This window comes from Geospiza fortis, unplaced genomic scaffold, assembly GCF_000277835.1.
Source record: "Geospiza fortis unplaced genomic scaffold, GeoFor_1.0 scaffold10, whole genome shotgun sequence".
Lineage (NCBI taxonomy): Eukaryota > Metazoa > Chordata > Aves > Passeriformes > Thraupidae > Geospiza > Geospiza fortis.
This window is the reverse complement of record NW_005054326.1, coordinates 453,283-479,386: the sequence shown is the minus strand read 5'-3', so window position 1 is coordinate 479,386 and position 26,104 is coordinate 453,283. Positions and strand designations below refer to the sequence as shown.

The 26,104-nt window shown below is 37.9% G+C and overlaps 1 protein-coding gene across 2 annotated transcripts in view; it reads left to right on the top strand.

Moving 5' to 3' along the window:
- ERC1 (ELKS/RAB6-interacting/CAST family member 1) overlaps window positions 1-26,104 on the top strand; it is a 271,003-nt gene that overhangs the window by 166,604 nt on the left and 78,295 nt on the right. For both annotated transcript variants that reach the window (XM_005421022.2, XM_005421021.2), the window contains one exon: window positions 11,531-11,691. In XM_005421022.2, coding sequence (XP_005421079.1) covers window positions 11,531-11,691 — 161 coding nt within the window. The remainder of the gene's footprint in view (window positions 1-11,530; window positions 11,692-26,104) is intronic.

Here is a 26,104-nt window from a genome sequence, read left to right as displayed (position 1 = left end):
CAGGATTTAATTTTTTTTCAGGTACACATTACATGTAAAATATGTTGATAACAAGGCTCCTGAAATTCTATGTCACATATGCCCACTTCAAAATTGTTATCTGTTTGTTAAGGAAAAATAAAGATGAAATAGGTTAATAGCTCAACCAGAACCTCCTTCACAGTTGTCTCCCATTTCCCTACTGTAAATACAAGGTCTGCAAGGGTTTGAATGTAGAGTAGAGCCTCCAAGAGCTTTTTGTCTTATCTGTAAGTTACTGTGCTGAAATTCTCACCAAGTTTTGAATTGTATCTGTCATTTGCACTTCTGTCAGAACACCATTCTAGTTTTAACTTTCTAGCAAATTATTTAGACTATAATTCACTGTAAGAATAGAGTAGAAACTACATTTACAACAGATTTATCATACATTGGATGCTGTCCTATCAAATACCTTCTAAAAAGTCAAGATAAATTAAAACATTTCTTCTTTGCTGAGCATTTTGTTACTGAAATAGGTCTGAAATATTTTCTCACATATGTTGAGAACTAATTGGAATTATTTCACAGCACAAATTCTGACACAGTAAGTTACTTTCTGCAGGTCCCTGTAAATGAAAAATATAAAGTGGAATTTCTCAGGAATTATCTGTAGATGTTTTCTGAGCACCACAGAAATATCAGAGTTCTGACTGCTCTGTGATACATGATGAACAGCTTGCTTTTAATGCTTTTGAACTCTTCTGTATCTCCTCATGAGAAATTTGATAAACTTAGAGATACAGGATCAAGGCAGTAATCCAAGGTATGGCTTGAGGGTGAAGGTGCTGGAGGTTTTTTAAAAGATTTTTCTTGGGAGTTTACATTTTTTTGGCTGAACTTCCCCTGAATATCTGCTGAAAAGCTCTTTTCAGTAAAAGTCTGCCAAAATCATTTTGGCTTTTGAGTGTGTGTTTATATGTACACGTGCAAAGTAATTTGAGTACTTAGTTGATATTAAGTAAAATTCTGTGCTAAAAAATTATATTTTACTTTGTTTTACTGATAAAAATTTTAAGAGCTTTTCAAGTCAATTTCAGCCCCAAGTATAATCTTACCATTGTTTTCCAAGAGATTTACTTTATTCTTTTGTCTGATTGTTCTGCTTTGGTTGGAGAAAGCATTTTGGGTAGCTGAAGTTCACTGACATAATCACTGTCAGTGATTATGTTTGCAGAAATTTTTAGGAGCACTGCATCTCCCTAATGTTACTTCTTTTCCCTGGATATTTGAATGGATTACATAACCTTTTCCTTTAAAAATACACAGATTTGTACTGAGTCACACTCCCTGCAAGGGAGAGGTAATTTGGTGTGTAATTCCCTCTGCATTCAGTAATGTACCTTTTAAGAGGTGGAAGAGTGGAATTTTTTCTGTCTTAGTTGTGTTCAGCTGTGCTGAGCTGGGGGCTTTTTTATCTCCAGATGGGAAAAATGAATAGAGAGAGAAATGAATAGGAAATCATGCCCAGCAACTTTAAGGCAGAGATCTTTTTCTAACATTATAGACAAAAACATTCAAAATCTTTTAGAATCATGGAAGTCTTTAAGTTGGAAAAGACCTCTAAGATCATTGTGTCCATCCATTAACCTGATACTGCCAAGCCCACCACCAAACCATGTCCCTAAGCACCACATCTGCCTGTCTTTTAAATTCCTCCAGGGATGATGACTTTGTTTAATTTGTTGCTCTCATTTAAGGTTGCAAAGTAGTCAAAATTTGATGACTTACAGGAGAACTGGGGACACTGAAAGCATAATTAACCTCTGTGCAAAATACCCATTGAGCATTTCTCCATATAACTCACCTTTTCCTTTAATGAAATGAGAAATACTGATGGAAAATGTTATCTAGAAATTTGGTGCAAGTGCTGATTTTAAGGTTATTTTTATCCCTTTTTATTGTTTAATAGATAAATACTGATTTCATGTTATGCCTTTTACTAAGTCAGGTATCCCAGACAAAGCTCTATCTTGGCATTTCTCTGCCTGTTGTATTATTTTCTTAAGCATCTACTTCTAGACAGCATTTTATTTGTTGTGGCTCAAGAGAAAATCAAATTCTTGCAGACTTGGTTACATTAATGCTTGCTTGTGATTGTGAGGACCCACACAAATACTTGTGTTAATGTTTGTTTAAGCTAGTCCTGTGCTTTTTTCATTTTAAATTCCTTTTCCAGTTGCATTCTCTGTGATCTTAAATGTAAGTGTGATACAATAAATATATAGGTTAGAGCATTAGAAAAACTCATTAGTCTTGAACATTTGATTCATATATGTTCTTTTTCTGACATAATTTATTTTTCCTCCAAATCCATGAAAAGCAAGAAAATAAGTTGTTTTCCATTACATTGCATTCTCCTATATAGAAAAATACACAAGACTGAAAAGCTTGAGATTGATTAAATTGAAGATGCCTCTTCATTTGAAGTATTTCCTACTCACACAAAAACTTTCTGACTTCCCTGTACTGCTGTTTTCCATTGGATTCCTTCAAACCCTTCACTGAATTTCAGCCTGAATTCAGTTGGCTCCAAATAGTGGACGTTCTTTTTATTTATTGTAGTTAGGTTCTGCTACTTGCTTTCTGTTAACTACAATGCTAAAGATCTGCTTCCACAAGTTTGTAGAGGTGGAAACTTTCCTGAGTTTGCCAGTGAGACTGTGCTTCTTCAGTTGCCACATGTTCAGCCTTCACATGGCAGTGCATGTGCTTTCATTTATTTATGTTCATGTGCATTAATGTCTTTTGGGAAAAGAGTGTTAAAGTTGTATATGGAATCAGCATAACGTTTTTCACTGCTTGTAGTGAGTTAATACATCATACCAGAGTTTTTCTCCTTGGAAAATCAATCTGTGCTATATAAATTGACAGTCTTTGCTGTGCTGTGTAGCACAGCATTAAATACTTACTTGGAATATTATTCAGTTAGGTCTGAACTGTCTGCCGTGGTGACATATCCTAGTTAACCTGAAACTGTCTAAAATGCAGCAAAATGGAAATCAGCGTGGTCTGCAGAAAGCTGGTTAAAACCTGCTGAAATCCTTGGGCAATTAGTCTCACTTCTACCTTAGCAGCAGTAGATGTAACCTAAGAAAGGGTAATTTATTTTGGAGATGGCCATGTTTAGAGTTGTGTCTGGAGTATCATGATTTAATCATAGATCTAGAGAATTTTGTTTGGATGTGATAAATTGTGCCAAATGAGCACAATATGTGCAGCACTGCACAGGATCTGCTTCATGTGCTGCACTCTAGGATCTCTGCCTCCATACAGATTTCTAAAAGGTGATCAAAATCCAAGTTTTTTCAATAAAAATTATTGTTCCTAGTGATTGCTGCTGTATTCCCAAGGGTTGGGAATTGCTAGCCCTGGAAGATGAATCCAAGACAGTTTCCTGAGACTATAGATCCATGTAAAGTAAAATAGGACAGCTTCCTTTGGTATGGTTATGTGCATTAAAAAACATAATGAGAATGTTTCTTTGGATAATGGTTTTGCTTGAGGAAAGCATGGAAATAGAATTGTAACTTGTTACACTCTTCAGATACTGGTGACTAAAACAGATTTATTTTCCTCAGTAGAAATCAGATTCAGTTTTCACTTACTTTTATTCAAGGCCTGACTCAAATATTTTGTTTGTGTTAAGCAGAGGCAATTATTGTTTCTTTCTCAAGAGCTCTTGTCCCAGCAGTAAGCTGTTGCTTATTTGTGTAGGTTATAGTCCACATTTAGGAGATGCAACTGTCAAAGCTACCTCCAAACATCCTAACAGGACACAGCTGTGACTTACTGAGTCCTGAAGGCTTAGGAGTTTTCCAAACATCTGTGAATCCTGATTCCTCTTTCTTCATACAAAAACTCAGTGCTCTGAGAGTATGAGTGAAAAAAACTTGATGAATACTCAAGTAACAAAACCCTTGGCAGAGACTTCTTTGTTGATGTTTGTGTGGCTTCTGCAGGAGGAACATGGAAACGTCTGATGTCTGGTCAATCTCATTAGAGCTCTTCCTTGCCTAGAGCCATCAGTGGAGATAGCAAGGAGCAATACAGAGCATTAACTCCTTTTTATTATCAGATGCTCTTTTTATAATGAAGTTTTTGTTGGGAGACCACCTCATGGACATGAGACATCAGTTGTCTAAATATCTCAGTTTCACAATGATAAGAAAAATTGCATTCATCTGCAGTATTCTGCAGATTTTCAGACCATGAGCTTTTGTTCTCTTTATCTTGCTCCTCTCCTTTTTCCAATTTAATAAAGTAAGAATGGAACAGTGGCACCAGTTCTGTTAAGCCACCAAGACACTCTATTTTATCAGGGATGCTGAATGTACAAATTCCAAACAACCAAAAAAACAAAGGCACAAAGACTTAAGAAAGCCACACAGTAATATAAAGAAAGGCAAAGTTCATCCCCAAAATTACTGCTGTATATTACAGATGATCAAAAGACCCTGCCTTTCTTTGGAGAACTGATAATCCACCAGCCATGTTCACAGCTCCAATGCTAACTCCCCTCTTTACTGCAAACAGAACTCCTTCTCCATGTGCAGTCTGCCACAGTCCTCTAATGCTGTACAGAGCTGACTTTGGCAGTAGGGTGCTGCAAGTCTGGCACCCCCTTTGAGATGCAGGTAGAAGTGATAGAAACATCTTAATTACTGCATCTTGTGCACTGGTGCTGAATAAGAGGGGCTTGAACTGAAGCCAGAGCTCCAGCCTGAGTGGTGGGACAGAGCCATCCTGCTTTACACCCTTCTGGTGTCAGTGGGGCAGAGCTTTCTGCTGTTCTGTGGTTGAGGGCTGTCATTACCTTACAAATCAGACATTACAGTATAATTTTACTGAGACAGGAAGAGTTTTCTTGTTATTTTTTACTGATTTCTTTTATTTTCCTCTGATACTTGTAGCTCTACAGAAGCTATGCCTAACAGTTTTCCCAATATCTATAGGAATCTGAAGCTCCCTTAATTCAGAATAGCCAAAAGTTTAGTTAAGTATCTTGGATATAATCTTTAAGAATACCTTAAAGCCGCCCTACTGCTCTAACAAAAATGGGGCTATGATGAAACCATAACTCATTTCCCTCTTATTTTGTGTAAAGGTTTATTAGCTTGTGATTTAAGTAAACCATCTGGTCCTGCTGGCAATCCAAGTTATGTCAGACTCAGTGCTTTCTCCCTGTAATATGTTACTGGAGGCAGTTAAATTACATGCCTAAGTCCCAAGTCTGGCCTGTGCTTTTTCCATGTCTTAACATCTGTTCTAGGAATTTTTTCAGGGACCCAAACAAGTTTACATGGAGCCAGATCTCTTGTCTTTGTCTTTCTTTTCACGTCTATTTCTTTTCCTTCTCTGCAGTCGAATCAGTTCAACTGAGTAAAAGATAATGCAGAAATTTGCAGGCTCTTTATCATCTCAGCAATGTACATAGTGAGATAAAAATACTTTAAAAACTCAAGAGCTGTAGATAAATAGGAGACTGTCATCTGAGAGTGACACTTTGAGAAATGGTAATTACTTTTTCAGTCCTTCTGATATTCTTTCTACTGACTTTTAACTGTAAGACTTTTTGTTTTGCTTGCCTAATTAATTTTGGGTAAAACTACAGATTTTTATTACACTTTGTCTTGCAAAGCTAATTTCTTGTTTGTACAAAGCAGGTATATGTTTAGAAAATAAATAATTTTAAATATACTTGTTAGCCTGCTGAGATGGTTTAGAGAAGAACTTTAGTGATTGATTTATACACAGGTCATGGAAAATGACTTGTGTTGGTATTGGTACTTGTGTGCTCTGAAATGCCATTATTTTGTATTCTGCCTGGAACTTTTGAGACACAGTAGTGAATATAAACAGCTGTTCCATGGCCTGCTGTGTCTGTATGTATATTGAAAGAACTAGAATTTCTTTCCATCAGAATCATAAATCAGAAGCATAAAATCTGATTCTGGATCAGAAGCATAAAAACAATTCTGATTCCAGGTATGAAATTAAACATTGAAATGTGTTTCCTATGTTTAGCCAAAAATACTGTATCTCCAGCTTAGGAGGAGGGATCTTAGTGTAAAGTCAGGTACCTTTGTCATGCCCTTTGAGACTTTTAATTACAGACTGGCAAGGTAGAGGGCAGGGATTCTCCCCTCTCTCTAGCTCTGGAGAAACCCCACCTGGAGCATCCTGCTCTGGGCCCCCAGCACAGGAAGGACACAAACCTGCTGGAGCAGGTCCAGAGGAGGCCAAGATGCTCAGAGGGCTGGAGCACCTCTCCTGTGAGGAAACCCTGGGAATTTGAATTGTTCAGTTCAGTCTGGAGAGACTTCATTGCAACCTTGAGGTACAAAAAGGGGACTTGAAAGAGAGAGAGAGACTCTTCCTCAGGGTCTTTAGTTACAAGACAAGAGTCAGTGGTTTTAAACTGAAAGAGAATAAGTTTGGACTGGAGATGGGGAAGAAGTTCTGTATAATAGGCACAGTGAGACACTGGAACAGACTGCCTTGAGAAGTTGTGGATGTCCCGTCACTGGAAGTGTTCAGGGCTGTGTTGGATGGAGCTTTGAGGGGCCTAATGGTGGTTCAGGGCATGGCAGGAGGGTGGTGCTTGAAGGTCCCTTCCAACCCAAACCATTCTATGAAAAAATGGAAAACAAAAAAAAGATACACAGTCTTTTCTGTAAAGATTGATAATCTACAGGTGAGAAAAAGCCTTACCTAACATAAAATATTTTTTATATAGTGTACCAGTGATTTGCTAGTTTTAATGCCAGTCATATACATGTGAATTTGGATGCATTCGTATCCTGTCACTTGAGACTAGAACATTTTCATTTGTGGTGTCTGTGCTGGGCCTTTTCCTCATTCTTGGTATGCACATAGCCTATAAAGCATGGGTTCTGTGGTCACCATTTCAGAACAGAGCCTCTGCCCCTGCAGGTGTTTTGTCAAGTGTATGGCATTGTGCTCTTTTTTCCCCCAGACTCATGACTCTGCCATTGCCTCTCTAGAGTTGCACAGTCCCACTGTAGTGAATTACATTGTGTTACCAGCATTTGTGATGCATTTGTGGCTCTGAATTTGTGCCTCTCAGAATTGCTCTGCTTCTCAAAAAGGTGCAAGCAGAAAATTAAGCTCTAGAGCGATCTTCCTGAGAGGGCTAGAGAAACCTTTTCCAATGTTCTGTGCAGTAGAAAAGTTATCTTCAGGTGATGCTTTATCACTGAGGAGAGCTCACAATGGGAAGAAAAAAGGGGTAGCTGCCACTGCATTGTAATGTAAACAATCTGAAATGTTTGGGGATGCTGAGGTTCTGTTAGTGAGTTATCTGTCTGAATTGACTTCAGGTGTTGGAGTCTTTGGGCTCTGATTTTTAGAGGCAAACCATAACAACCACATAGTTGATGTGAGCATTCTTCCTGGCCTGAAATATTGGCTGTGTCTTAGGAATTCTTAGCAGTGCATTAGTTCTCTTGTAACAGGTGAGGAGCTGGAGCTTGCCTATCCTGATAGGATTTCCAGCTTCAGTAATGCTTTGCATATACAGCCCCTTTCTCAATTTTGCTGTCTTTTTACTGGCTTTTGGGGAACTTGACTAAGCTCTTTGCAAGTCCCTGGCTTCACATGACCCAATGGCCAGAAAGGTTTGCTGGAACTACTTCATATTTGGAGATTATGTGGTATCTCTATGACTGTGCAAAAGCCTTTTGGGTTTTGATTTGCAGTTGCAGGAGGCTGAAATAACAATCTGTGGGAGCAGGGAGGTTAAGATGGTAGATAGGCTCCTGAAAAGAGCTTCAGGTTTTTTTGTTATTAAATCATTTCTTTACAGGCTGTAATTGACATAAATAAACTTCTCCTGTTGCCTTGCCTTTTCTTTCCACCTTGCTTTCACGTTTCCTAAGAAGGGAATGTAATACTGTGCAAAGTATTTGTCCTATCTTGACATTTCCCTTTTCTGCTGCTGTGAATCTCATCCTGATCTAATTGACATTCTCTGCCTTCTTTCACATAGTTTGTTCAATCTCTCAGGAAAGCTCTCCTCTAATGGAAACTTACTTCAGATTGATGTTCTTCCTTGAAGATAAGCTGTCACCTGGGCAGGTCACTTAAGGCCAGAGAACACTGAACAAATAAGTCTCCATTTAAGTTCTCTGCTCAGAATACATGAAGACTTTTCTGGCCTGTCTACAGAGAACTGAACTTGGGGCTGTATCCTAGACAGTCAAAGATACATCTTGCTTTATATACTGTCATTGGAGCAAGGAGTAGCAAGAGTTCACTCTTTGCATCTTCTGAAATGGGTGGAGACTTTCTAGCTACAGCTCACAGGGCACGAGCTTACCCACAGCTAAATGAAAATGTCAACAGCATGTCTGAAAGTGTCTCAATGTGCCAAGAGCTCTGGTTTTGGCAAATATTTTTTCTTTATTATGTAATTAGCTGCTCTCAGGGGACAAAATCCAAGGGTAGATATGAAGGTTTTAGTATAGGCTAAATTAGATGTGCATTGTAAGTAGTTTGCTTCCAGTGAATATTCCTCTATCATTTCTCACAGGACTGCTTACTGAGATAGGTCTGCACTAAGATTCAGAAGCTGCCAAATGTTTTGTTTTGTAGAAGTTTAATTGAAATAGACCCATGGACTGTCTACAACCTGATGAATCTGAACAACAAAGTCTTTACTGTGAATGCAGTCAACACTATTTTGGTGAACTTTGTCTTTAAATTGTGTGACAAATGGCCCTTGCTGGAGAGCTTGGAAGGTAATGACAGTTCTGTAAACCAAGTTGTTGGCACTGTTTAAAAGCTACTCACATTCTAGCCATTCCTAATACATGATTAGATCAATTTTCTGTTGGCCTGCAAAAATCCAAACTATAACCTTAGAATTAAAAGAGCTATCAAACAGAGCAATGAGAAAAACATAAAGTACCTACAATAAGCACTACTAGGAGATATTCTTGCAGAGTTACCCCTTGCCACCTCTCCCTGGGAGCCTTGGCCCAGGTACCAGGCTCCAGTTTCTTCATGTCTTCCAAAGAGCTCAGAGTTGTCACACTACAGATCTACACCAGGCAAACCAGTCCTTCAGTGTCAGCATCACAGACCCTGATGGCTGGCACTGGGAGGAAGCCTGTCAGAAACATTTCAAACCTGATTATGGAGAAGATGTTGCTTCAGAGGTTGTTTTATCTTGGCAGCTGACAAATTGACACAGGCCCTTTAGACTGTTGCAGTTGGCTGGGGGCTTGCTGATTCCAGGTGGTTTTCTGTTCAAGCCCAGGGGTTTATAGCTGGAGTGCCTCTTTTCACTTTAAAGGAAAATGTGCATGTAGGTATTTTTGATCCACCCGCAGGAAGCTGAGACTGACATCCTAGCAGCTGATGCACAAGTGCACCTTCATTACTCCACCATTTTCTAATAATTAGTTTCCATCCTAGTACTATTATTTCTGCCGTTCTTTGCATTCTTTTCTGATATATTTTCTCTATTTCACTTTGTGGAATTTTCTCTCAGTTTTAAAAATTGACAGATTTTCTGATCTTATTTTGCGTACTAAACACTAATAAAACAAGGAAAGTCTGGTTATTATATCCATGCTTTCCAGTTTGTACTACTTGTCACTGAGGTTCTCCTTATTCTGTTGATTCCTAGATGAAGTCTAAGCTGGAAATTTGAAATAGTTTATGAAAATTGCATACTTTAATTTTTTTCTTTAGTTAGCTAAGCATAAGAATACTACATTTTGGCAGCTGCATTTGAATGGGAGTAGAAAGACTTGCTGCAGTAAACACTGCTCAAAATCTGTGCTATAAATTTCCTAATTCTCAATTGCAACGTTTCTTGCTCTGTCACCATTGAGGATGAAAACCAGTCTTATTATCCATGTTTGTCCTGAGTCATTAGCTCTACCTTTAGGAGTACAGGATTTATTAAAGCATGTTACATACTTCCCTCCTACAGCACCTACATAGCAAATGACATACTCAACTCTCCTTGTAAAAACATGTAAGTAGAAATTGAGCTTGTTGTAAATTGAATAATTCACTTCCAGGATGGATCACAACTTGACTGTTATGGAGGGATATAAAGGCAATGTAGTGCTGTGTTTGCATACTAAATTTATACAAATATTTGATTGTGTGTAGCAGTAGCATCTGAGTTTCTCCCTTTGAAAGCACATTATAAAATCGTTTATGAACACTTGGTTTGTGATGGAAAGAGGAAACCTACATGGAAGAAGTCAGTGAAAGTAGTGTGTGCTGTGGTATTTTCTGAGACCCCGACAAAGGGAGGAAATTATGAATCTGACTTCATGTTCTTAGAAGGTTAATTTATTATTTTAAGATACTGTAATATATTAAAGAATGCTATACTAAAACTATAATAAACGATACTAAAAAAATAAAATAAGATACAGACAAAAAGCTAAAAAATAATAATGAAAAACTCGTGACTCTCTCCAGAGTCCTGACACAGCTGGACACTGATTGGTCATTAAGTAAAAACAATTCACATTAAACCAATGAACAGTCACCTGTTGGTAAACAATGTCTAAACACATTCCAAAGTAGCAAAACACAAAAGAAACAAATCAAATAATTATTGTTTTCATTTTTCTCTAAGGCTTCTCATCTTCCCAGGAGAAAATCCCAGGCAAATAGATTTTTCAGAAAATATAACTGACAGTGCGCCATTGAGCTTTATTATAAAATTATTAAGGCACATCCAGAGGTTTTTGAATGCTATATGTAGCTAGATTTAAGCATGTATTGTGATTTTGAATGTTAATTAGTGACAAATTTTACCTAAGACAGAACCTATTCTGAGTGCAAAATATAATTACTCTTCATTTGTGTAAAATATATGGCAGAATTTTTAATCATGTTGTTTCTGAATCTTTCCAGTTTGCTGGAGGTAAGAGCATTGTTCTGCTGTACTTCTCTGCCATCAGCAACTCTTTGAATGTCTTACATTGCTAAATCCCAACACGAGCCTAAAAGCATTGTTCAAATGGTATTTTGAGGGAAGTAGCCTCACACCTTCGTGGGAGCCCATTCCTCTCCCTGCTTCAGAAATGTCACCTTTGTTCCTAAAATGCGCATGTAGTTTCTCTTTAGACATCATTTACAGTGAAAGTGTTTCCTTTTGGTATATTATCGGTGTGTTTCCTTTAATACCTTGCATTTTTGTGGGCCAGTGTTAACATATGCAGGCCATCCTCTTATCCCTCTGTACATTCTCTGAAACAGAAATACAGAAGAGTTGAAGGTTTGTATTGTAATGATTATGTGACCAAACTAAGTTAGGTCCCAAGCTGTAATGCTGCTTTGGTCAAGTGTAGACATCGTGTGCGCAGCACTGGATGGTGCCTCCAGCCTGCAGAAGTGCTGAGTAGCTTCCATTCCCTGGTAACATTGGTACTCCAGTTCAGTTGAGACACTTAGTAAGTTCCAGCTGGTCACACTGCATAATTTTTCTCTCCTCCTGTCTTCTCCAAAAATGTTTTAGGTAGAGGAGCTGATGATGGCTATGGAGAAGGTCAAACAGGAGTTGGAGTCAATGAAAGCAAAATTGTCCTCCACACAACAGTCTTTGGCTGAGAAGGAAACCCATTTGACCAACCTACGAGCTGAAAGAAGGAAACATTTGGAGGAGGTCCTGGAAATGAAGTAAGTGTCTTCTCTTATTATTTGTAGGCTTGTTTTATTGATGTCTCTGCATTCCTTTCTGATCCTTGCTGTTCTAAAGACAGCCCTGCCTGGATGTGTCTCTGCAGATAGCAGTTATCTGTAATCACTCGAGCCCTCAGAGGTGCCTTCTGACCAGGGATTACTGACATCACTTTCACACTTCCTCTAGAGCTCAAAAACATCTCTTCCTTTTGGTTGTTTACAGTACACTTCTGTTATTTGCACAATAGCATCTTCAAGGTCCTAAGCAATTATTGGGACTCAATTATTCTATGTCTAATGAATGTGCCATCTTGTTTTGAGCGGCCTATAACTACTTCAAGGTAAGGTGCAAGGCAGTGGAGCAAATGACAAAAAAAAAAAAAAAGAGGGAGAAGATAAATATAATGTCAAGTGTTTGTAATGTTAAAGTCACACTGCAGATTTCTGGTCTGCTCAAGTATTTTTCAAACTCATTCAGATGATTCATTAGCACTGCAGCAGTTTGAAGTTCTCTATCAGTCAAACTTTTCTAATCATCCTTACACAAGAAAGCCTGGATAAAACCAAGCTTTGAGGAGGTGGGGAGAAGAGAGGGATTAGACTTCCCAGGCTTAAATACTTCCTAATTTCTGACTGTGCATTACAGATAAATAGTTATCCTTAGTTTAGGGAGACATGAATCCATTTAGTGCAATGATGGATAGTGCTGCCAGCAGTTCATTAGAAGCACTTTCAGTTGTTTAGCCAGCCCTGAAGAGAAGGAACATTTTTATTGGCAGGACTAGCAGTGGTTCCTCCACTGTGGTTTTGTGAGCCATTATTTATTTATTTAACTATCCTACACTGGTCTCTTTCCTTTCCTATTTTTTTTTTTAATGAAAGGATAGAAAAACAGCTGTTACAAAATGGAAAGAGGTGGCTTAGATCTTGAAACTTTAACTTAGAACTGCTGTATAAAGTAGGCCAAGCCTCCCCAGCTTCATATTCAGCTACAACAGTTTGATCTAGACCTGGCATAAGGATGTTGGAAGACTGCAGTACTTAAAAGCCACACTTTTTATTTTTAATAAAAAAATTTATTGAGCTATAAATTTGACTGCCTTGAGAGTTGCTGTATGGGGGGATGGGAAGAATAGCTCTTTAGGTGATGTGGGAATCCAAAGCAACTGGAGATGTATCCCATTTCCAATCACTTGAGAGTACTTCTGCCAAACTGCTCTGCCAAACCTTCTCATTAAAATCTACAGGCAGTGTAGTGTATATCCTGAAATGTATTTGGAATTGTGTAGATCCTTTAATATAACTACTCACTTCTGAATGATGACCTCTCTTACCTGTGTAAGTTATTGTTGGAAGGTTTTTGTACTGAAATGTGGTATCAGGTACTGCATGAACTGGTAGATCCATTGTACCTCAGAAGGAGGAAGGACACTGGAGAGAATGGTAATGCTGTCAGCACATGGAGAGAAAGATGGAAAAAGCATTACATTTGTATAGTTAACTAGCTGAGCATGTTTTAGTCGTAGCTGGTCTGTCTTAAAGTTCTATAAAGCTGCCAAAGGCATCCAAACTTCAAAAACTCGCCCTCGCCATGAGGCTCTGTTGCAAACAAGTCTCTACTGAGGACTCCCAGTCAATTAATATCTTATTTTATATACAAAAACTCCAGTATATTCTTTGTTGCCCTGCTTTTCCAGCCTATGTCTTTTATGAAAAGCACTCATTTGTTTTCTGGTTCTGCAAAAAGTTTCTCATGTTGTTAAAGTATTTGCTACTATTTCAACTGAAAAATAACAGTAATTGAGTGAGTGGTCAGTTTTGTGAAGCAATTAGCTGCTTTTGGAGTTCTTATGGAGGAAAAATAGCTGTTGTACAGGTAGTGTTCAAAGGGATGGTGAAGCAATATTGTTCTAGGGCATGCTTCACTGGGAAAAGTTTGAGGTGCTCAAAACCAGCGCTAATTAAATTTGAGATTTGTTAGGGGTGTAGATTTAACAACTTAGCCCTGCACTCAGCTAATGGGGCTGGGGAGCAGACAAGAAAAATATCTTAGGAAATGCTGCTTTAGGAGATTCCAGATATGGAGTGAAAGAGAGCATTAAAGCAATAAGGGGACTCCAGAAAGCTACCTCTGGGTTTTAATAGGAAGTTGTTAGATATTATGCTAGTGAAAATACATGTTTAAAATACTGGTTTTTAGAGTAGAACTTGTGTTTACTACTGACTCTGTAACCCTGAGAAGATCATTTCACACTCCTTAGGGAATAGTGTGGCACTAGAATAGCTCAAGTGTGAAATATTCCAAGCAAGAAATTTCACTCCTTGAAGAAATACTATGTATTTTGAAGCTCTCTTCCTTTAAGTCTAATATTTTCATTTTCTTTAAAAAAACTTTATTGCTAATAATTATGAGAGAGGCAGATAATGGTCTCTATTTATATCACCAAACCTGATCTACTGTAGAGAAATACTAGTGAACTGCTAGGATTTTTGTTTTGTTATGTTTTCTTTAAGAAGTTCTAATGTTTCCATCATTCACAGCAAATCTTTTAAATTAGGCAGGAATAAAGTGCTGTCTACAGAGAAATCTCTGTTCTTTGTCCCATAAAAACCTGCTTAGGCTGAGCTGAGTTATAAACTGTTGAAAATCACCAGTTTTACTTTCTTTTTTTTTTTTTCCCCTGGTGTTGTCAGCAAATTTTGGCAGTGTGTGAAAATAACCAAGCACAAACAGTCTAATCTGAGGCTGAGCTCCTGCAGTTGCCAAATCTGCAGCAGTGGACACTGCACTCACAGGGAAGGGGAACAGACACTCTGTCTGCATGATTGTTTTTGGTTTTTTTTTTTTACTAGACAGGCCTTTTGTTATTGGCAGAAGGACCAGAAGGGTCTTCCCAGTCATGTGCTTCAGGGTTGAAAAGTCCCAGTTTGGGGCATTTCTCAGGGTGTTCTTTCAGACCTGGAGAACGATCCAATAGTCCTTTTCTCAATTATGCCTTCTCCTGCTAATTGCAATTGCTGCTAGCCCTATAATTCAAGGTCTGCAGACTTACATAACATAGTTGGCCCTTCAGAGTTGGATCTTTCATCCTCCTGGCTCACAACAGAAGGATTATTACTTCTCTGAGAATAATTTACTATCCTCTTGTTTCTTGAAAAATAATCAACGATCTTGCAGATGAATTGTTAGCTCAGAAAATAATTTATGTTTCAACATCAAGCTGTCAGAAAGCATATTTGGATTTCTTGTCTGACTGCACATGAGTAGTAATGTACAAAAGTAATACTTTTGAGTATTTATCACTGTAGTTTTTAATGTCATGAATTCATCCCACAGATAGTGTTTCTTTGATACAGAGTAGAGGTAGTGATTAGAAATGAACCAGGCATTTTATTTATTTATTTATTTATTTATGTTTATTGTGTGCTTTCCTTTCTTCATCTCAGAGCTGGAAGGCTTCTGAGAGCTTCAGAAGGTCACTCATAAAAATGAGATGCCAGCCTAGGTATGGCTATGCAGGAAGAGTCTTCACCCATATCTCTGCTACAGTTTCCCTGCATGGTATGACTTAGAAATATTTGGTACATGGAGAAGTCCACATCTTCATTTTCTGGCTCTCAGATAAGAAAAAGTACAAAGGCATTCACATGACCACTGACAACTAAAAATGAGGTCAGTGGAAGATGAGGTTATTTATCCTGTGAAAAGTTCATCTTCCCAGCAATAAAACAGCATTGTCTGGAAGTATGAGTATGAAGCTGAAGTTGAAAGTAATCCAGAAAAAACTGATTAATTGACAGTTTATTTGCTAGAAAAGTAAAATCAGTTGATCTGAAGTGAGGTGTGAGGTAATTTCAAGCCCTGCAAACAGTTTAACCAAACAAAAGTACTTCAGGTTGTGTACACCTATGGTGAACAGAACTAAAAAAAAAAATTAAAAAAAAAATCAATGTCCATCCAGCAATAACCTGTTGGCTCACCTGCATCTGTCTTCTTGGAAATTAAGGAATTTCCTGGTCTTTAAAGAAGTTATGGTTATGCATATGGAATAACAGCATCCTCCAGAGCAGATGAACAGATGTCTCCATAGTTTGAAATCCCTTTGGGTTTGTTGCCAGTGCCACAAAGCAGCAGCACATTACTGTCCCATCAGCAAGGTGTGGCCACATCACACTGAGCTGGGCTTACAGGCTTGGGGTCATTGCTGTGTCAGATATCCCCTGATGGCAGCAGTGGTACCTGAATGTCTCTGTGATTGCTTCATGTACACTTAAATAAGCTGCAGTCCCACAGGGGGCACTCTGTGTCTGTAGGATTCACTGTCTGGGGCAAAGCTGAACAAGTGCATCCCTGTCAGTCCCTTTTCCTTCTGTTAGCTTTGGAATTTTCTCTTTAATTTTAATTTTCAGGGCACACAGTGAAAATTAGCATGCTAGCATCCTCTTACCATTGTTCTGTCCTTTTCAATTTTGTTTTGTCCTTTTCAAGCATAAAATATTTAATCATATATGTTTATTTTAATTCTATATTGTTATCCCATTAAATTGTAACTACTTCAATTGAAAGGGTCTGAAATATGAAAAATAATCCATTTCTAACACTTAAAGAATAGAGGCCTCATGTTTAAATAATTCAAAATAGACTGACCTTGGAATTGCTGTTAATCTCCAAGTGAATGGTACAGAATCCAGTAGGAAAGCTGAAATACAGCATGCAGATATATTGTGTGTCCTTTGAGGCTCCAGTTTATTGAAGATCTTGGTTACCTGTCAATTTGGTGTCTTTTGCTACTATTTTTTTAAAATCAGGTGAAAACTTAAGAGAAAACATAATCTCCTTCACACTTTTTTTTTCTCTTGGCAATTAAGGAATGAGTCCTGTTACCCTTCCTGTCCTCCTGTGTTGTCCACAAGCCTTCTGAGCGCTTTGAGACTGGAATGGCCTGTCTGGGGAGGTGGTGGAGTCACCATCCCTGGGTGTGTTTAACAAAGGACTGGATGTGACACTGGGTGCCAGGGTTTAGTTGAGGTGTCAGGGAACAGGTTGGACTCGATGATCTTGTGATTCTGAGACCAGAGTTCTGGCAGCACTAGAGACAGCCTGCCACACTGTTTTCTGTTTCCAGTGCAACTCACACTAGCTGGTCTGAGCCATGGAAGCAAGCAGAAGAGTTTAACCCGTTTTTGGGCAGCACTACTAAACTGATCAATCAAATGTTTCACATAAATGAATCTTGAATCTCAAAGTGTCACCACTTTGCAAAGTAAAAACATGAACCTTTAGCAAAGCCTGTGTAGACAAAATGCTCTATATGAGTACACACACAGAATTAGATTGTTGTGGTCTACTCTGTTTCTTTAAGTATTTGGAAGTTGTATTTACCTTTTCTAACTGGTTTGTTGTTACTCTTCACCTGCCTTGAAAATCTTTTCCTTCTGTAGCTTTTCAGATACTAAAACCTTGGCATGATATGTCACAGTCATGTTCTGTCTTGTGATAAAACCTTCTGTATCTCATTTTATCTCGAATTCTGTGGTCCCCGAGAATAATCTCGCAGACAGAAAGTATTGTACTATCTTAATGAGCCATGACAGGCCTGGAAGCAAAACCAACTGCTGAAAACTGCACCAGGTGGTGTTGAAGCATTTTGCTCCACTCAGTAATTTCTAAGACTGTTGATGTTGTAGGGAGGAGTTGGGAAAAAAAGGTCCAGTCATTAATTGCTAGAGAATTTAGCTACACTATGCTCTTGTTCCCATGCCTTTACATGGGAGATTATTTTTCTGGATATATTTCTTCAGGGACTGGGTTTAGTGTAAGTGATCCCTTCAGTGTCATAGTTCTTGAGATGAGGAAAGAAAATTAAACCTCTTTCAAATGAGAATTTGAAAAATTCAGCATACAGGCTCAGTGTTAAAAATGCTGAGGTTTTCTCATACTTTCATTTTCTATTAAGATATTGCAACATTCCTACAGAAGCTGCTCTGAAAGATCTCATCAATAGAGATGCTGGCATATATATACACAGAGTACCAAACTGTATGCTTTTTAGGCTTACACAATCCTGACTCTAGAGGATGAAATACCCTTCTTGTCTTTTCTCAGTTTTCCTGGCCATGATTGCAAACCATCTTAGGGAACAGGTGCAGCACAAGAAAATTTCATGTTCTTTACTGCCCAGAGGGTATTGCTTTGGTAAAAGTCTGTTTTTATCATAACCTGTATGCAGATCATGTTATCTAAGAGAAATTTTTTTTTCTAGATAAGCGAGTGTTAAATTGGTAGAGAAATAGGGAGAGTGATGGTTTTATGTTGACTAATATAGAGAACAGATTGATTGTGAGATAGCTCTAAGGGCACCAACATACTGCCTTCTGCTAACTAATTCTGTGTGCCTTTATTTTGTATAATTAAATACACTCAAGAGTTCTGTCACAAGTAAAAGTTTATCTGTGTAGTTTTCCCTTGGAAGTGTGAATCCTCCACATCACTCAGTTCTAGAACAACACTTTTAAAAAGTACATTTCCATGTTTTCTGCATGTGAAAACATTGTTTGTCTATAATTCTATACAGAAGAAGCATAAATATGACTGTGATTTTTGTTCTAAAATATGCAGGAGTGTTTTGGCTCAGGGTTGATAGCAAAAGTAGATTTTCTATGCTGGCTGTTTCAGCTGCATCCGTGATTCCTGTCTCCATCCCTAATCCAGTATAAGATTCTGGGGCTTCCAGGGGTGTTAGTGAGCTGAACTAAATCAAGCACTTTTTACTCTCTGTTAAAGTCAAAAGAACCATGAGTTCCTTAGGGTGCTTTTTCCTCTCTTATAAATGTGAATTGTAAATAGTAATGCATATAAATCAACTCTTTGAGCACTACATATTTCATTAAATACAGTCAAGCTGTGGGTTAATAGAAGTTCCAAGTGAAAATATTATGGTATCTCATTGCATATATTGTAGATTTAATGTAGTGTGAACAATAGTAGCTTTGAGCAATTGTAAATCCCATCCGGACATCGTCAGCATAGTTCAGAACACAAGGAGGGAACTCTCCAAGGGTGCATGTGCTTCCATGGTCACTGTGCATATGCAAGTCACTCTTTTATTGGGTTTAAAATAACACTGGAGCTTTGCAGGGTGTAGGTAAGGCAAAGTCTAACTCCAGTCTGGTTTCTGGAGTGGAACAGAAATTCCTTTTTTTAAAAAAAGTGAGGTCAATTTGCTTTAATTACAGAAATAACCTCTGAAGCAAGTAATTGCTTCCCTGCAATCCTAGAGGACAACAAGTGGGAATTGAGTAAGAAAAATTGGAGAACAGAGTTAAGTTGTTGGCAGTACATACAATCTTTGTCTTTATACTGTATGGGAATATCCATGATGTGTTTTCTGTTTTCTTCCCTTCCCAAACAATACTTTTGACTTCTTTTTGGCAAAATAAGAAGCATCATCTGCAGGTCTGTGGAATTTCTGAGAAAGCTCAATAGTGATAGGATTTGAGAATTGTTGGTTTGGGTTTGTATGGTGATACCTCGTGTGCAGTGAAAATGGTTCCATGGAACTGCAGTCAAAAACATGAAAATTGACCAGAACTGTTCATTTAGAAATCCTAAAAGATGACACTAAGCACTATGAAAGTGTCTTTGAGGTATGATGCTGTCACTGCTATTAAGTCAGTTCTCCCCATTTCAGTATCTTTATAATAGTTTTCTGCAGATTGCAGGATGAAGAGAACTCTTCCTGTACTAGGAACTAGTGCATATAGGAACACAGGGAATTCTGAAAAATCATTTGACACAATGTTATATTTGGTGTTGCCTAACCCCCTTTTTCAGGCCTGCCTCAAGCACTAAATAGATATGGCTGTAGCTTTCTCTACACCTGTAGCTCCTTTTCAGTTTGCTGGCATTCTACAGCTTTAAAATTCATGTTGACTTGAAAATTACAGGATCACATTAGTTTATTTCCACTATGTAATCTAGGAATCAAGCTTTGCATGATATTAAATTATAAATTTATTATATATTAAATTATATAGTCTGTATTTACTATACAATCAACTAGTTTGATTATTTAGTTTAATTTCATGAATAAAGATTTTAGTCCGCCGAGACTGTTGTGAAAAGATGAGAACTGCAAGTTGCTTTGAGCAGGGGGGGATTTCATCAGAAAATTATTAGAGTAAATGGTCAAAGATAGATGTAAATGTTCAGAAAATACTAAAGTGTTAAATAGCAGAGAAATTAGCTTGTTGAGACTAAATCCTGACAAATCAACCAGGTGTCTCCATATGCCAAGTCATAGTTTTGGTAATATAGCAGTTTTGATCTCAGGAGGATTTGTGTCATCACCTTGCAGAACTGTCTCATCAAGAAGTAGGGATTGTATTTCTTATTAAACCACTATGAAGTGAATAAGTAGGTAGCTGGAAAAGAATAAACAGTAGTTTGCTGTTGAAATGGAAACCTCTGTTATGTGATGTCTTTGGAGGTCTCTCTCAAGCCTGCTGCTGTTCAAACTGTCCATAATGAAGTGCCTGACAAGCCAAAGCCAAAAGGTTGCCAGCATGCCCTGGTTGGGTGTTCAGGTGATTTGGGGGACAAGATGAGAATTCAAACAGGTTTCAGTAAAGTGAAGAGGGGTTCTGGGAAGGTTTTTACATCATCATATCACAAATAGCTTAAATACAGCTCAATGTGCTTTGGGGGTATTTTAGGTGAAGATGGAGACTGTGTTATCTGGCAGTTTTTGTGATTCTTCAGCACAAGTCATACACTTCCCTTACTGAATGTCTGTAAGAATGAAAAATGTGTCCTGCAAAAATGTATTGTGTGCCTGAGCTTGTTCCTCATCTGATGTGGGCTCGGTTCTGTCTGTTAATATTATCTTTGGCTTGCAGGTTCAATTTCTAAAGAGAAACTTTGCTTTTGTAGGTAATTCATGTTGAGTATTCTCCATGCAAAGGAAACTTCTTTATGTATTGGAAGGAATAGAAATAATTCAATTTGTTGGTTCAAAGTTGCTACAAAATATTTTGCTGTCTTTCAAGTCCTCATTAGGCAGGAAACCTGAAAGGGTTAGGACTCGCTAGGTTATAAAGAATACAAGGGATATCTTCTTGTATTTGGAATAAGCCTTTATCTCATGTAGCCACACTTTCATCAAAAATATTAATAATGCAACTATAAATAATAGTATTTTTCAGTTTAGTTATTTTCACGAAAGGATTTTACATTTCAAAGTAATTTTTTTAAATAAAAACAGAGAAATGCCATTGTTGTTCCTCAAAGGAGTAAACTGAAAAGCAAAACATGAAGTGACTTGTTCACCCATGGCCACAGAACTTCAGTGATGTCAGGAATCAAAATCTGAAGATACTGGCTTTGTAGATTTTTTTGATGTCTTAACAGTTTGAGACACAAATGTTTCATGGGAAATGTTGTGCATGTGAGATACACAGTTCTTCATGTGTTACTCTCTTCTAGCATGTTCTCATACAGATCCTTAGTACATCCTCATTTTTTGTTTTATTTGTCTATATCTGAAGTTGAGTATGCATTTCTTGCCACTTCAGTGCTGTAATTGGAGAGAAGCAATCTGTTCTGTTTTGCAGAGCTGATCTTTGGATTTATCTTGCTTACTAGAGTCTCATTGTTAGTGAAGGCTCTGGTTTTGAGTTTGAAAAACTAGGTTAATTTAGCCAGGAGATGTTAATTTAGAAGAAAAACAAATACATTTCTGCCTTGCCTTTAAAAATATGAAGCTGGTTTTGGACTGCAGTTTCATAGATTTTGTGACAAATGAGGCAAGAAATAAATTGGCAAACTCCCTATGTCCAAAGTATAGTGGTACAGTGTGCTCTCTAATTCTCAGCCTCAAAGATCTCAGCAAAGGCCTCAAATTAAACAAAGTCAAAACTAATCAACTTTACAATCAAAATACAATTATTAAGGCTTTCATTTACTACAAAGAAGCAGTTGTGAAAAAGGCACTGGAGCAAGTTCTTTTGTGCAGTAAGGGAAAATCAACAGCAAGGTGTCAAACAGAAAAATGAAACCCTGCAGGTGAGGTGTTTGGAGCCAAAAGAAACCAGCAGTTATGCAGAAATGCAAGTAAACTGTTGGGGAATGGAAAAGGTGTTTGGTGCTGAGCTGCAGAGGGTGTCAGAGTGCACTTGGCCCAGGCAGAAGAAGCCTGTGGACTAAAGCAATGCTCTGGGGTCAGGCACAGCCCTTGGAATGACATCCCTGTGAGGCTGCCCTGCAGGACACACCCTAGCTGACAGGACCTCTCTTTATACATTTTCTGCCCTTGTTTTGGGGAGACAGGCTGCTCCACGTTGCTTCATGACATTCATTGATACATCTTCATTGTATTTATACAGATACTGAATTTCTTGTTCTGTTTGATGGGCAAATACAATCTCAGTGCAACTTAAATGCAGCTAAGTATAAGAACTTCATCTTTAGTTGCCTGTTCCTGAAAAAGAACTTGTAGGCTTTTAATGAAAATAGTTTTAGAGGGACACAAATTGCTTTGGGCAGCTATATGGTTTTCATGTCAGTGCTACAAATAGCATAAAAACTTTATTCCCATACATGGGATATGCATGCACTGTCTTTTAATAGATCTCTATTCTACTTTCATTTTACTAACTCTCAAAGTGGCATTAATATGTAAGTAGTGTAGTAATTTATGTCTAATATTTTGTAGAGTACACCTGCCTTAGTCCAGCTGTGGTTACACATTTTTGTGGTGCAGACACTCCCACGGCTGCAGTGTGCATGCATCACTTGTGTTTTGTTTGACTTGCCTAGTGTATGGGTCATTTTTATTTTATAAATAAGTATATTTAATTTTCTGTAGACTCTGATAAGCTCTATAAGTTTCTTCTATAAGAGCAGATTAATGATTTAATGAAAATATAATGTATTTTCAAGGTAGGAATACTTTTTAAGAGCTGTCAAGTTGTAGTCTGATGCATGGAATAAAACCCTCAGCTCTTCAGAGTTGCTTTACCCCCTGTTCCCAGTGCCAGGCCAGTTTGGAAGCAATTGTACATCAATCAGCAGACCATCATAATGAAATTCTTGTGTGGTAAAGATGGAAAATTTAACTCCTTATGACCAACAGTCTCAGATTTTCAGTTAAGCTTTCATTCCCAGTTCTGTATACTGATATGGCTGGTCTGGAACATGCATAGTAAAGGACAAAATCTACCCTTTAGGTGCTCTATTCCCGAGGAAATCCTACAAGTCTTAGAAAAAACCTTTTAAAAATATTAACTGTAGGAATGCACAAAAAAAAAAAAATGCTCTCATTCCTCTTTGGAATTCATGCACTGCCCATTTTCCCATTTTTCTAGTTTATGTCTTAAGTATGTATTTTGATTTGAGGTGAGAGTTAGGACAGCCTAGAGGAAGTATTTCATTACCAAACTTCCCAGCACCTCAGCTGAGGTTGGTGACAGTCTGCTGGGACTTGGAAATACACACCTACACCTTTAATGAACAAGAGGAGTTTGCTGATCAAAATGGGTTACAATAACTTGTCTCCACCTTCCAGGAATACACTTTTTTTTTTAATTGTGCAGCCTTCTATAATTTCAGTTTATGCTGTAGCCCTCAGTTCTCATTATGATACTTGACAAGATACAGCACTTTCTATCTGAAAATGCTAAAGCAGTTGCAAAGTCCATGTTAACTCCTGAAATAAGCCTTTGGGGGGAAAAAAGTGTTTATCTTATTTAGGAATTAGGGAAACTCTGCACAGAAAAATTCAAATGGTATGAACAAATTGTCTAAGTTGTTTAGACAACTTATTATCTAATTGCACTCAGGTAATTTAACTGTATCTTGCACTCCCAGAATAAGATTTCATTTGCTGTTGCAGATTAACAGAGGCTGTTATTCAAGTGTTGTTTAAAGGGCAGTATTAAAATTAATTTTCTTGTTCATTATATAAAATTATTTTGAATAGGACAGAGACCAGGAGATACATAGTGAGGTTCTTTCCTATCTTCTCTGTTTCTCAAGTCTCCACTTCCTTTTCTTTGGTTGGTCTTCAGAATCTTGTTCTCTGCCTACCAGTGATGGTCTCTGATTCACATTGGACTCCAATTTAAGACTTCCACCATTCTACACACAAGATGTATGTTGGATAAGAAGGGAGCTCATTGCCAGCTTTGAAGTGCCTGTTGATCCCTCATTTTTTGGGTCTGAGGAGAGCAGCACTGTGCTGTCTGAACTTAGGAGCCTACTGCCATTTCTGATGCACTAGATTACCCCACTGGACTTCCAGAAGGTTCCCCTTCAGAAAGGCATGGGTGTTTCTTGTCTTTTGAATTTGACGCTGGGCAGCTCATGTGAAACTGGACACCATTAATTGGGCAATGCATTCCCAAGGCAGGCACCTAGAAAAACTGAATCATCACAGTTCCCATCAGCATCACTTAGAGAGACAAGGCTGCAAGACTGCTCTGGCAGCTTCTCAGCACTGACAGGACATTCACCATCACTTCAAGATGACTTCTGACATCCCAGAATTTGACGCTGTGAGCACACTCTGCGCTGCAAGACCTCACAGCTTCCACAGAAGTTCTGTCATCTCCTTGAGCCCCACTGAAAGGTCACATTCAGGAGCACAGGGCTTCCCAGGCTCACTGGGATTAGGATTCATTGTTTTCATGACTTTGGATCATGGACTTGGCTAGGAACTTTAGAATGATCAGTCCCAAAACACAGCCGAGCCACTTCTACATTATAGGGTAGTTACCTCATGAGGCTGAAAGGGTCTTTTAATGTTTCTTCTTCATATTCTGGAAGAGTATTTTATTCCTAAAACACTGCTAGTAGCTGATTCTTTCACTGTCTCCTTTGAGGATGCTACAGTGTACTTGATAGCTCATTGAATGGCTGAACTATGTACTTAAAAAAAATAACCAACCAAATCTACATCAATATTCTTTACTTGTGTAATTTTAGCACGTTATTATTTAACAAAGAACAATAGATTCTCAATGTTATTCGAACATTTTTTTCTGGTTTTGCCGGATTATTTTTCTGTCCTCAACTGTCTTTTCACTGAAAATTCACAGAATTGTGACAGCCACATGCACTAATATTTCCCCAGTCTGTTTCACAGTTACACCAAACTCAGCTATGTTTTTGTCTTTTTGATTGTTACAGTAATCGTGCTTAAGGAGAAGCTAGCTGTGAATGTGTTTTTCTGTAGTTACTAAGCTTTTCAGTGGTCCTTCAACTTTTTTGGGACTTATGGTTTCATTGGCCAGTTGCCAGAATAGTCTTTCTCTTACACATAGCTGGCTAATCCTGCAAATGTTGGTCTGTATTAGCTAAAGAGCAAAATTATAAATTTTAACAAAATGATACATGGAAAGCCAAGTCTATGAATGGAGATGTGCACTAAATGCATTGTGTTAGTTAATAATTGGGATGTTATGTATTTCTCATTCATAACTTTTCAAGTTGTCAGTCATAAAAGTAAATGCAAAATCTTGCATAGATTTAGATTAAAATCTGTGTGTATGGCTCATAATTGAAAAAAAATGCTAAGAGAAGGATGCAGGCATCTTGTGAAGATGCAAGAGCAGCATGGTTCAATCAAGCATATTTGTAAAAGTTATAAAGCTTTTTTTGAAAAATAGATTTTTTTTATTTTTTTAGTTTTCATATTGTGCCTGTCAACCTCTCCTGTTTTCAGGAACTGGTTTGAGTTAGGCCCTGGGGTAAACAGGAGTCCTTGTTTACATGGTACAGGGCAAGAGGCTAATTGACTCTTTCATTTCTCTTCTTGTGTTTCATATACATTTAGGGAAGGTAGAACAGAGAGAAGCTGCAATCACACAACTTCTGAAGTTAAAACAGCCTGACTGGGAGAAGGACAATCAAGCTGCATTTATGCCCTAATAACTCATGCCATGTGCTGGTCTATAGTCAGAGCCACCACTTTGGGATGTTTTCCAGGCCTAGACTTTGGGTTTGCAGATATATTATCATTTTGTTACTACACTTTGAATTTGTTCTTATGTGTCTTTCCTTTTTTATATATAAGGTGCTACAGAATGGCAAGACTGAAGGTGGTTGTTCCAAATGGCTTTCAAAATTCTTCTAGGCGTGTAGTTTTGCCTTAGCCAAGACCCTTTTTAGGCTTCCAAGCTCTAAAATGAATATACAACTACTTTTTCTTGCTTCTTGCTTTTTTTTCATAACTCAGTGCAGGTTCTCTTGAAGCCGTTAAGTGTATAAAACTATTTGAGATGCCAGAGCACTGCAATGCTGTTTTTTTCATTTGTGTTTTCTGTAGCTAGCCAGGGAATACAAAATCATACATAGAATCTTTAAAAAAAAATCATTCCTTCTGAACATTATACTTAGCCACATTCTCCACAG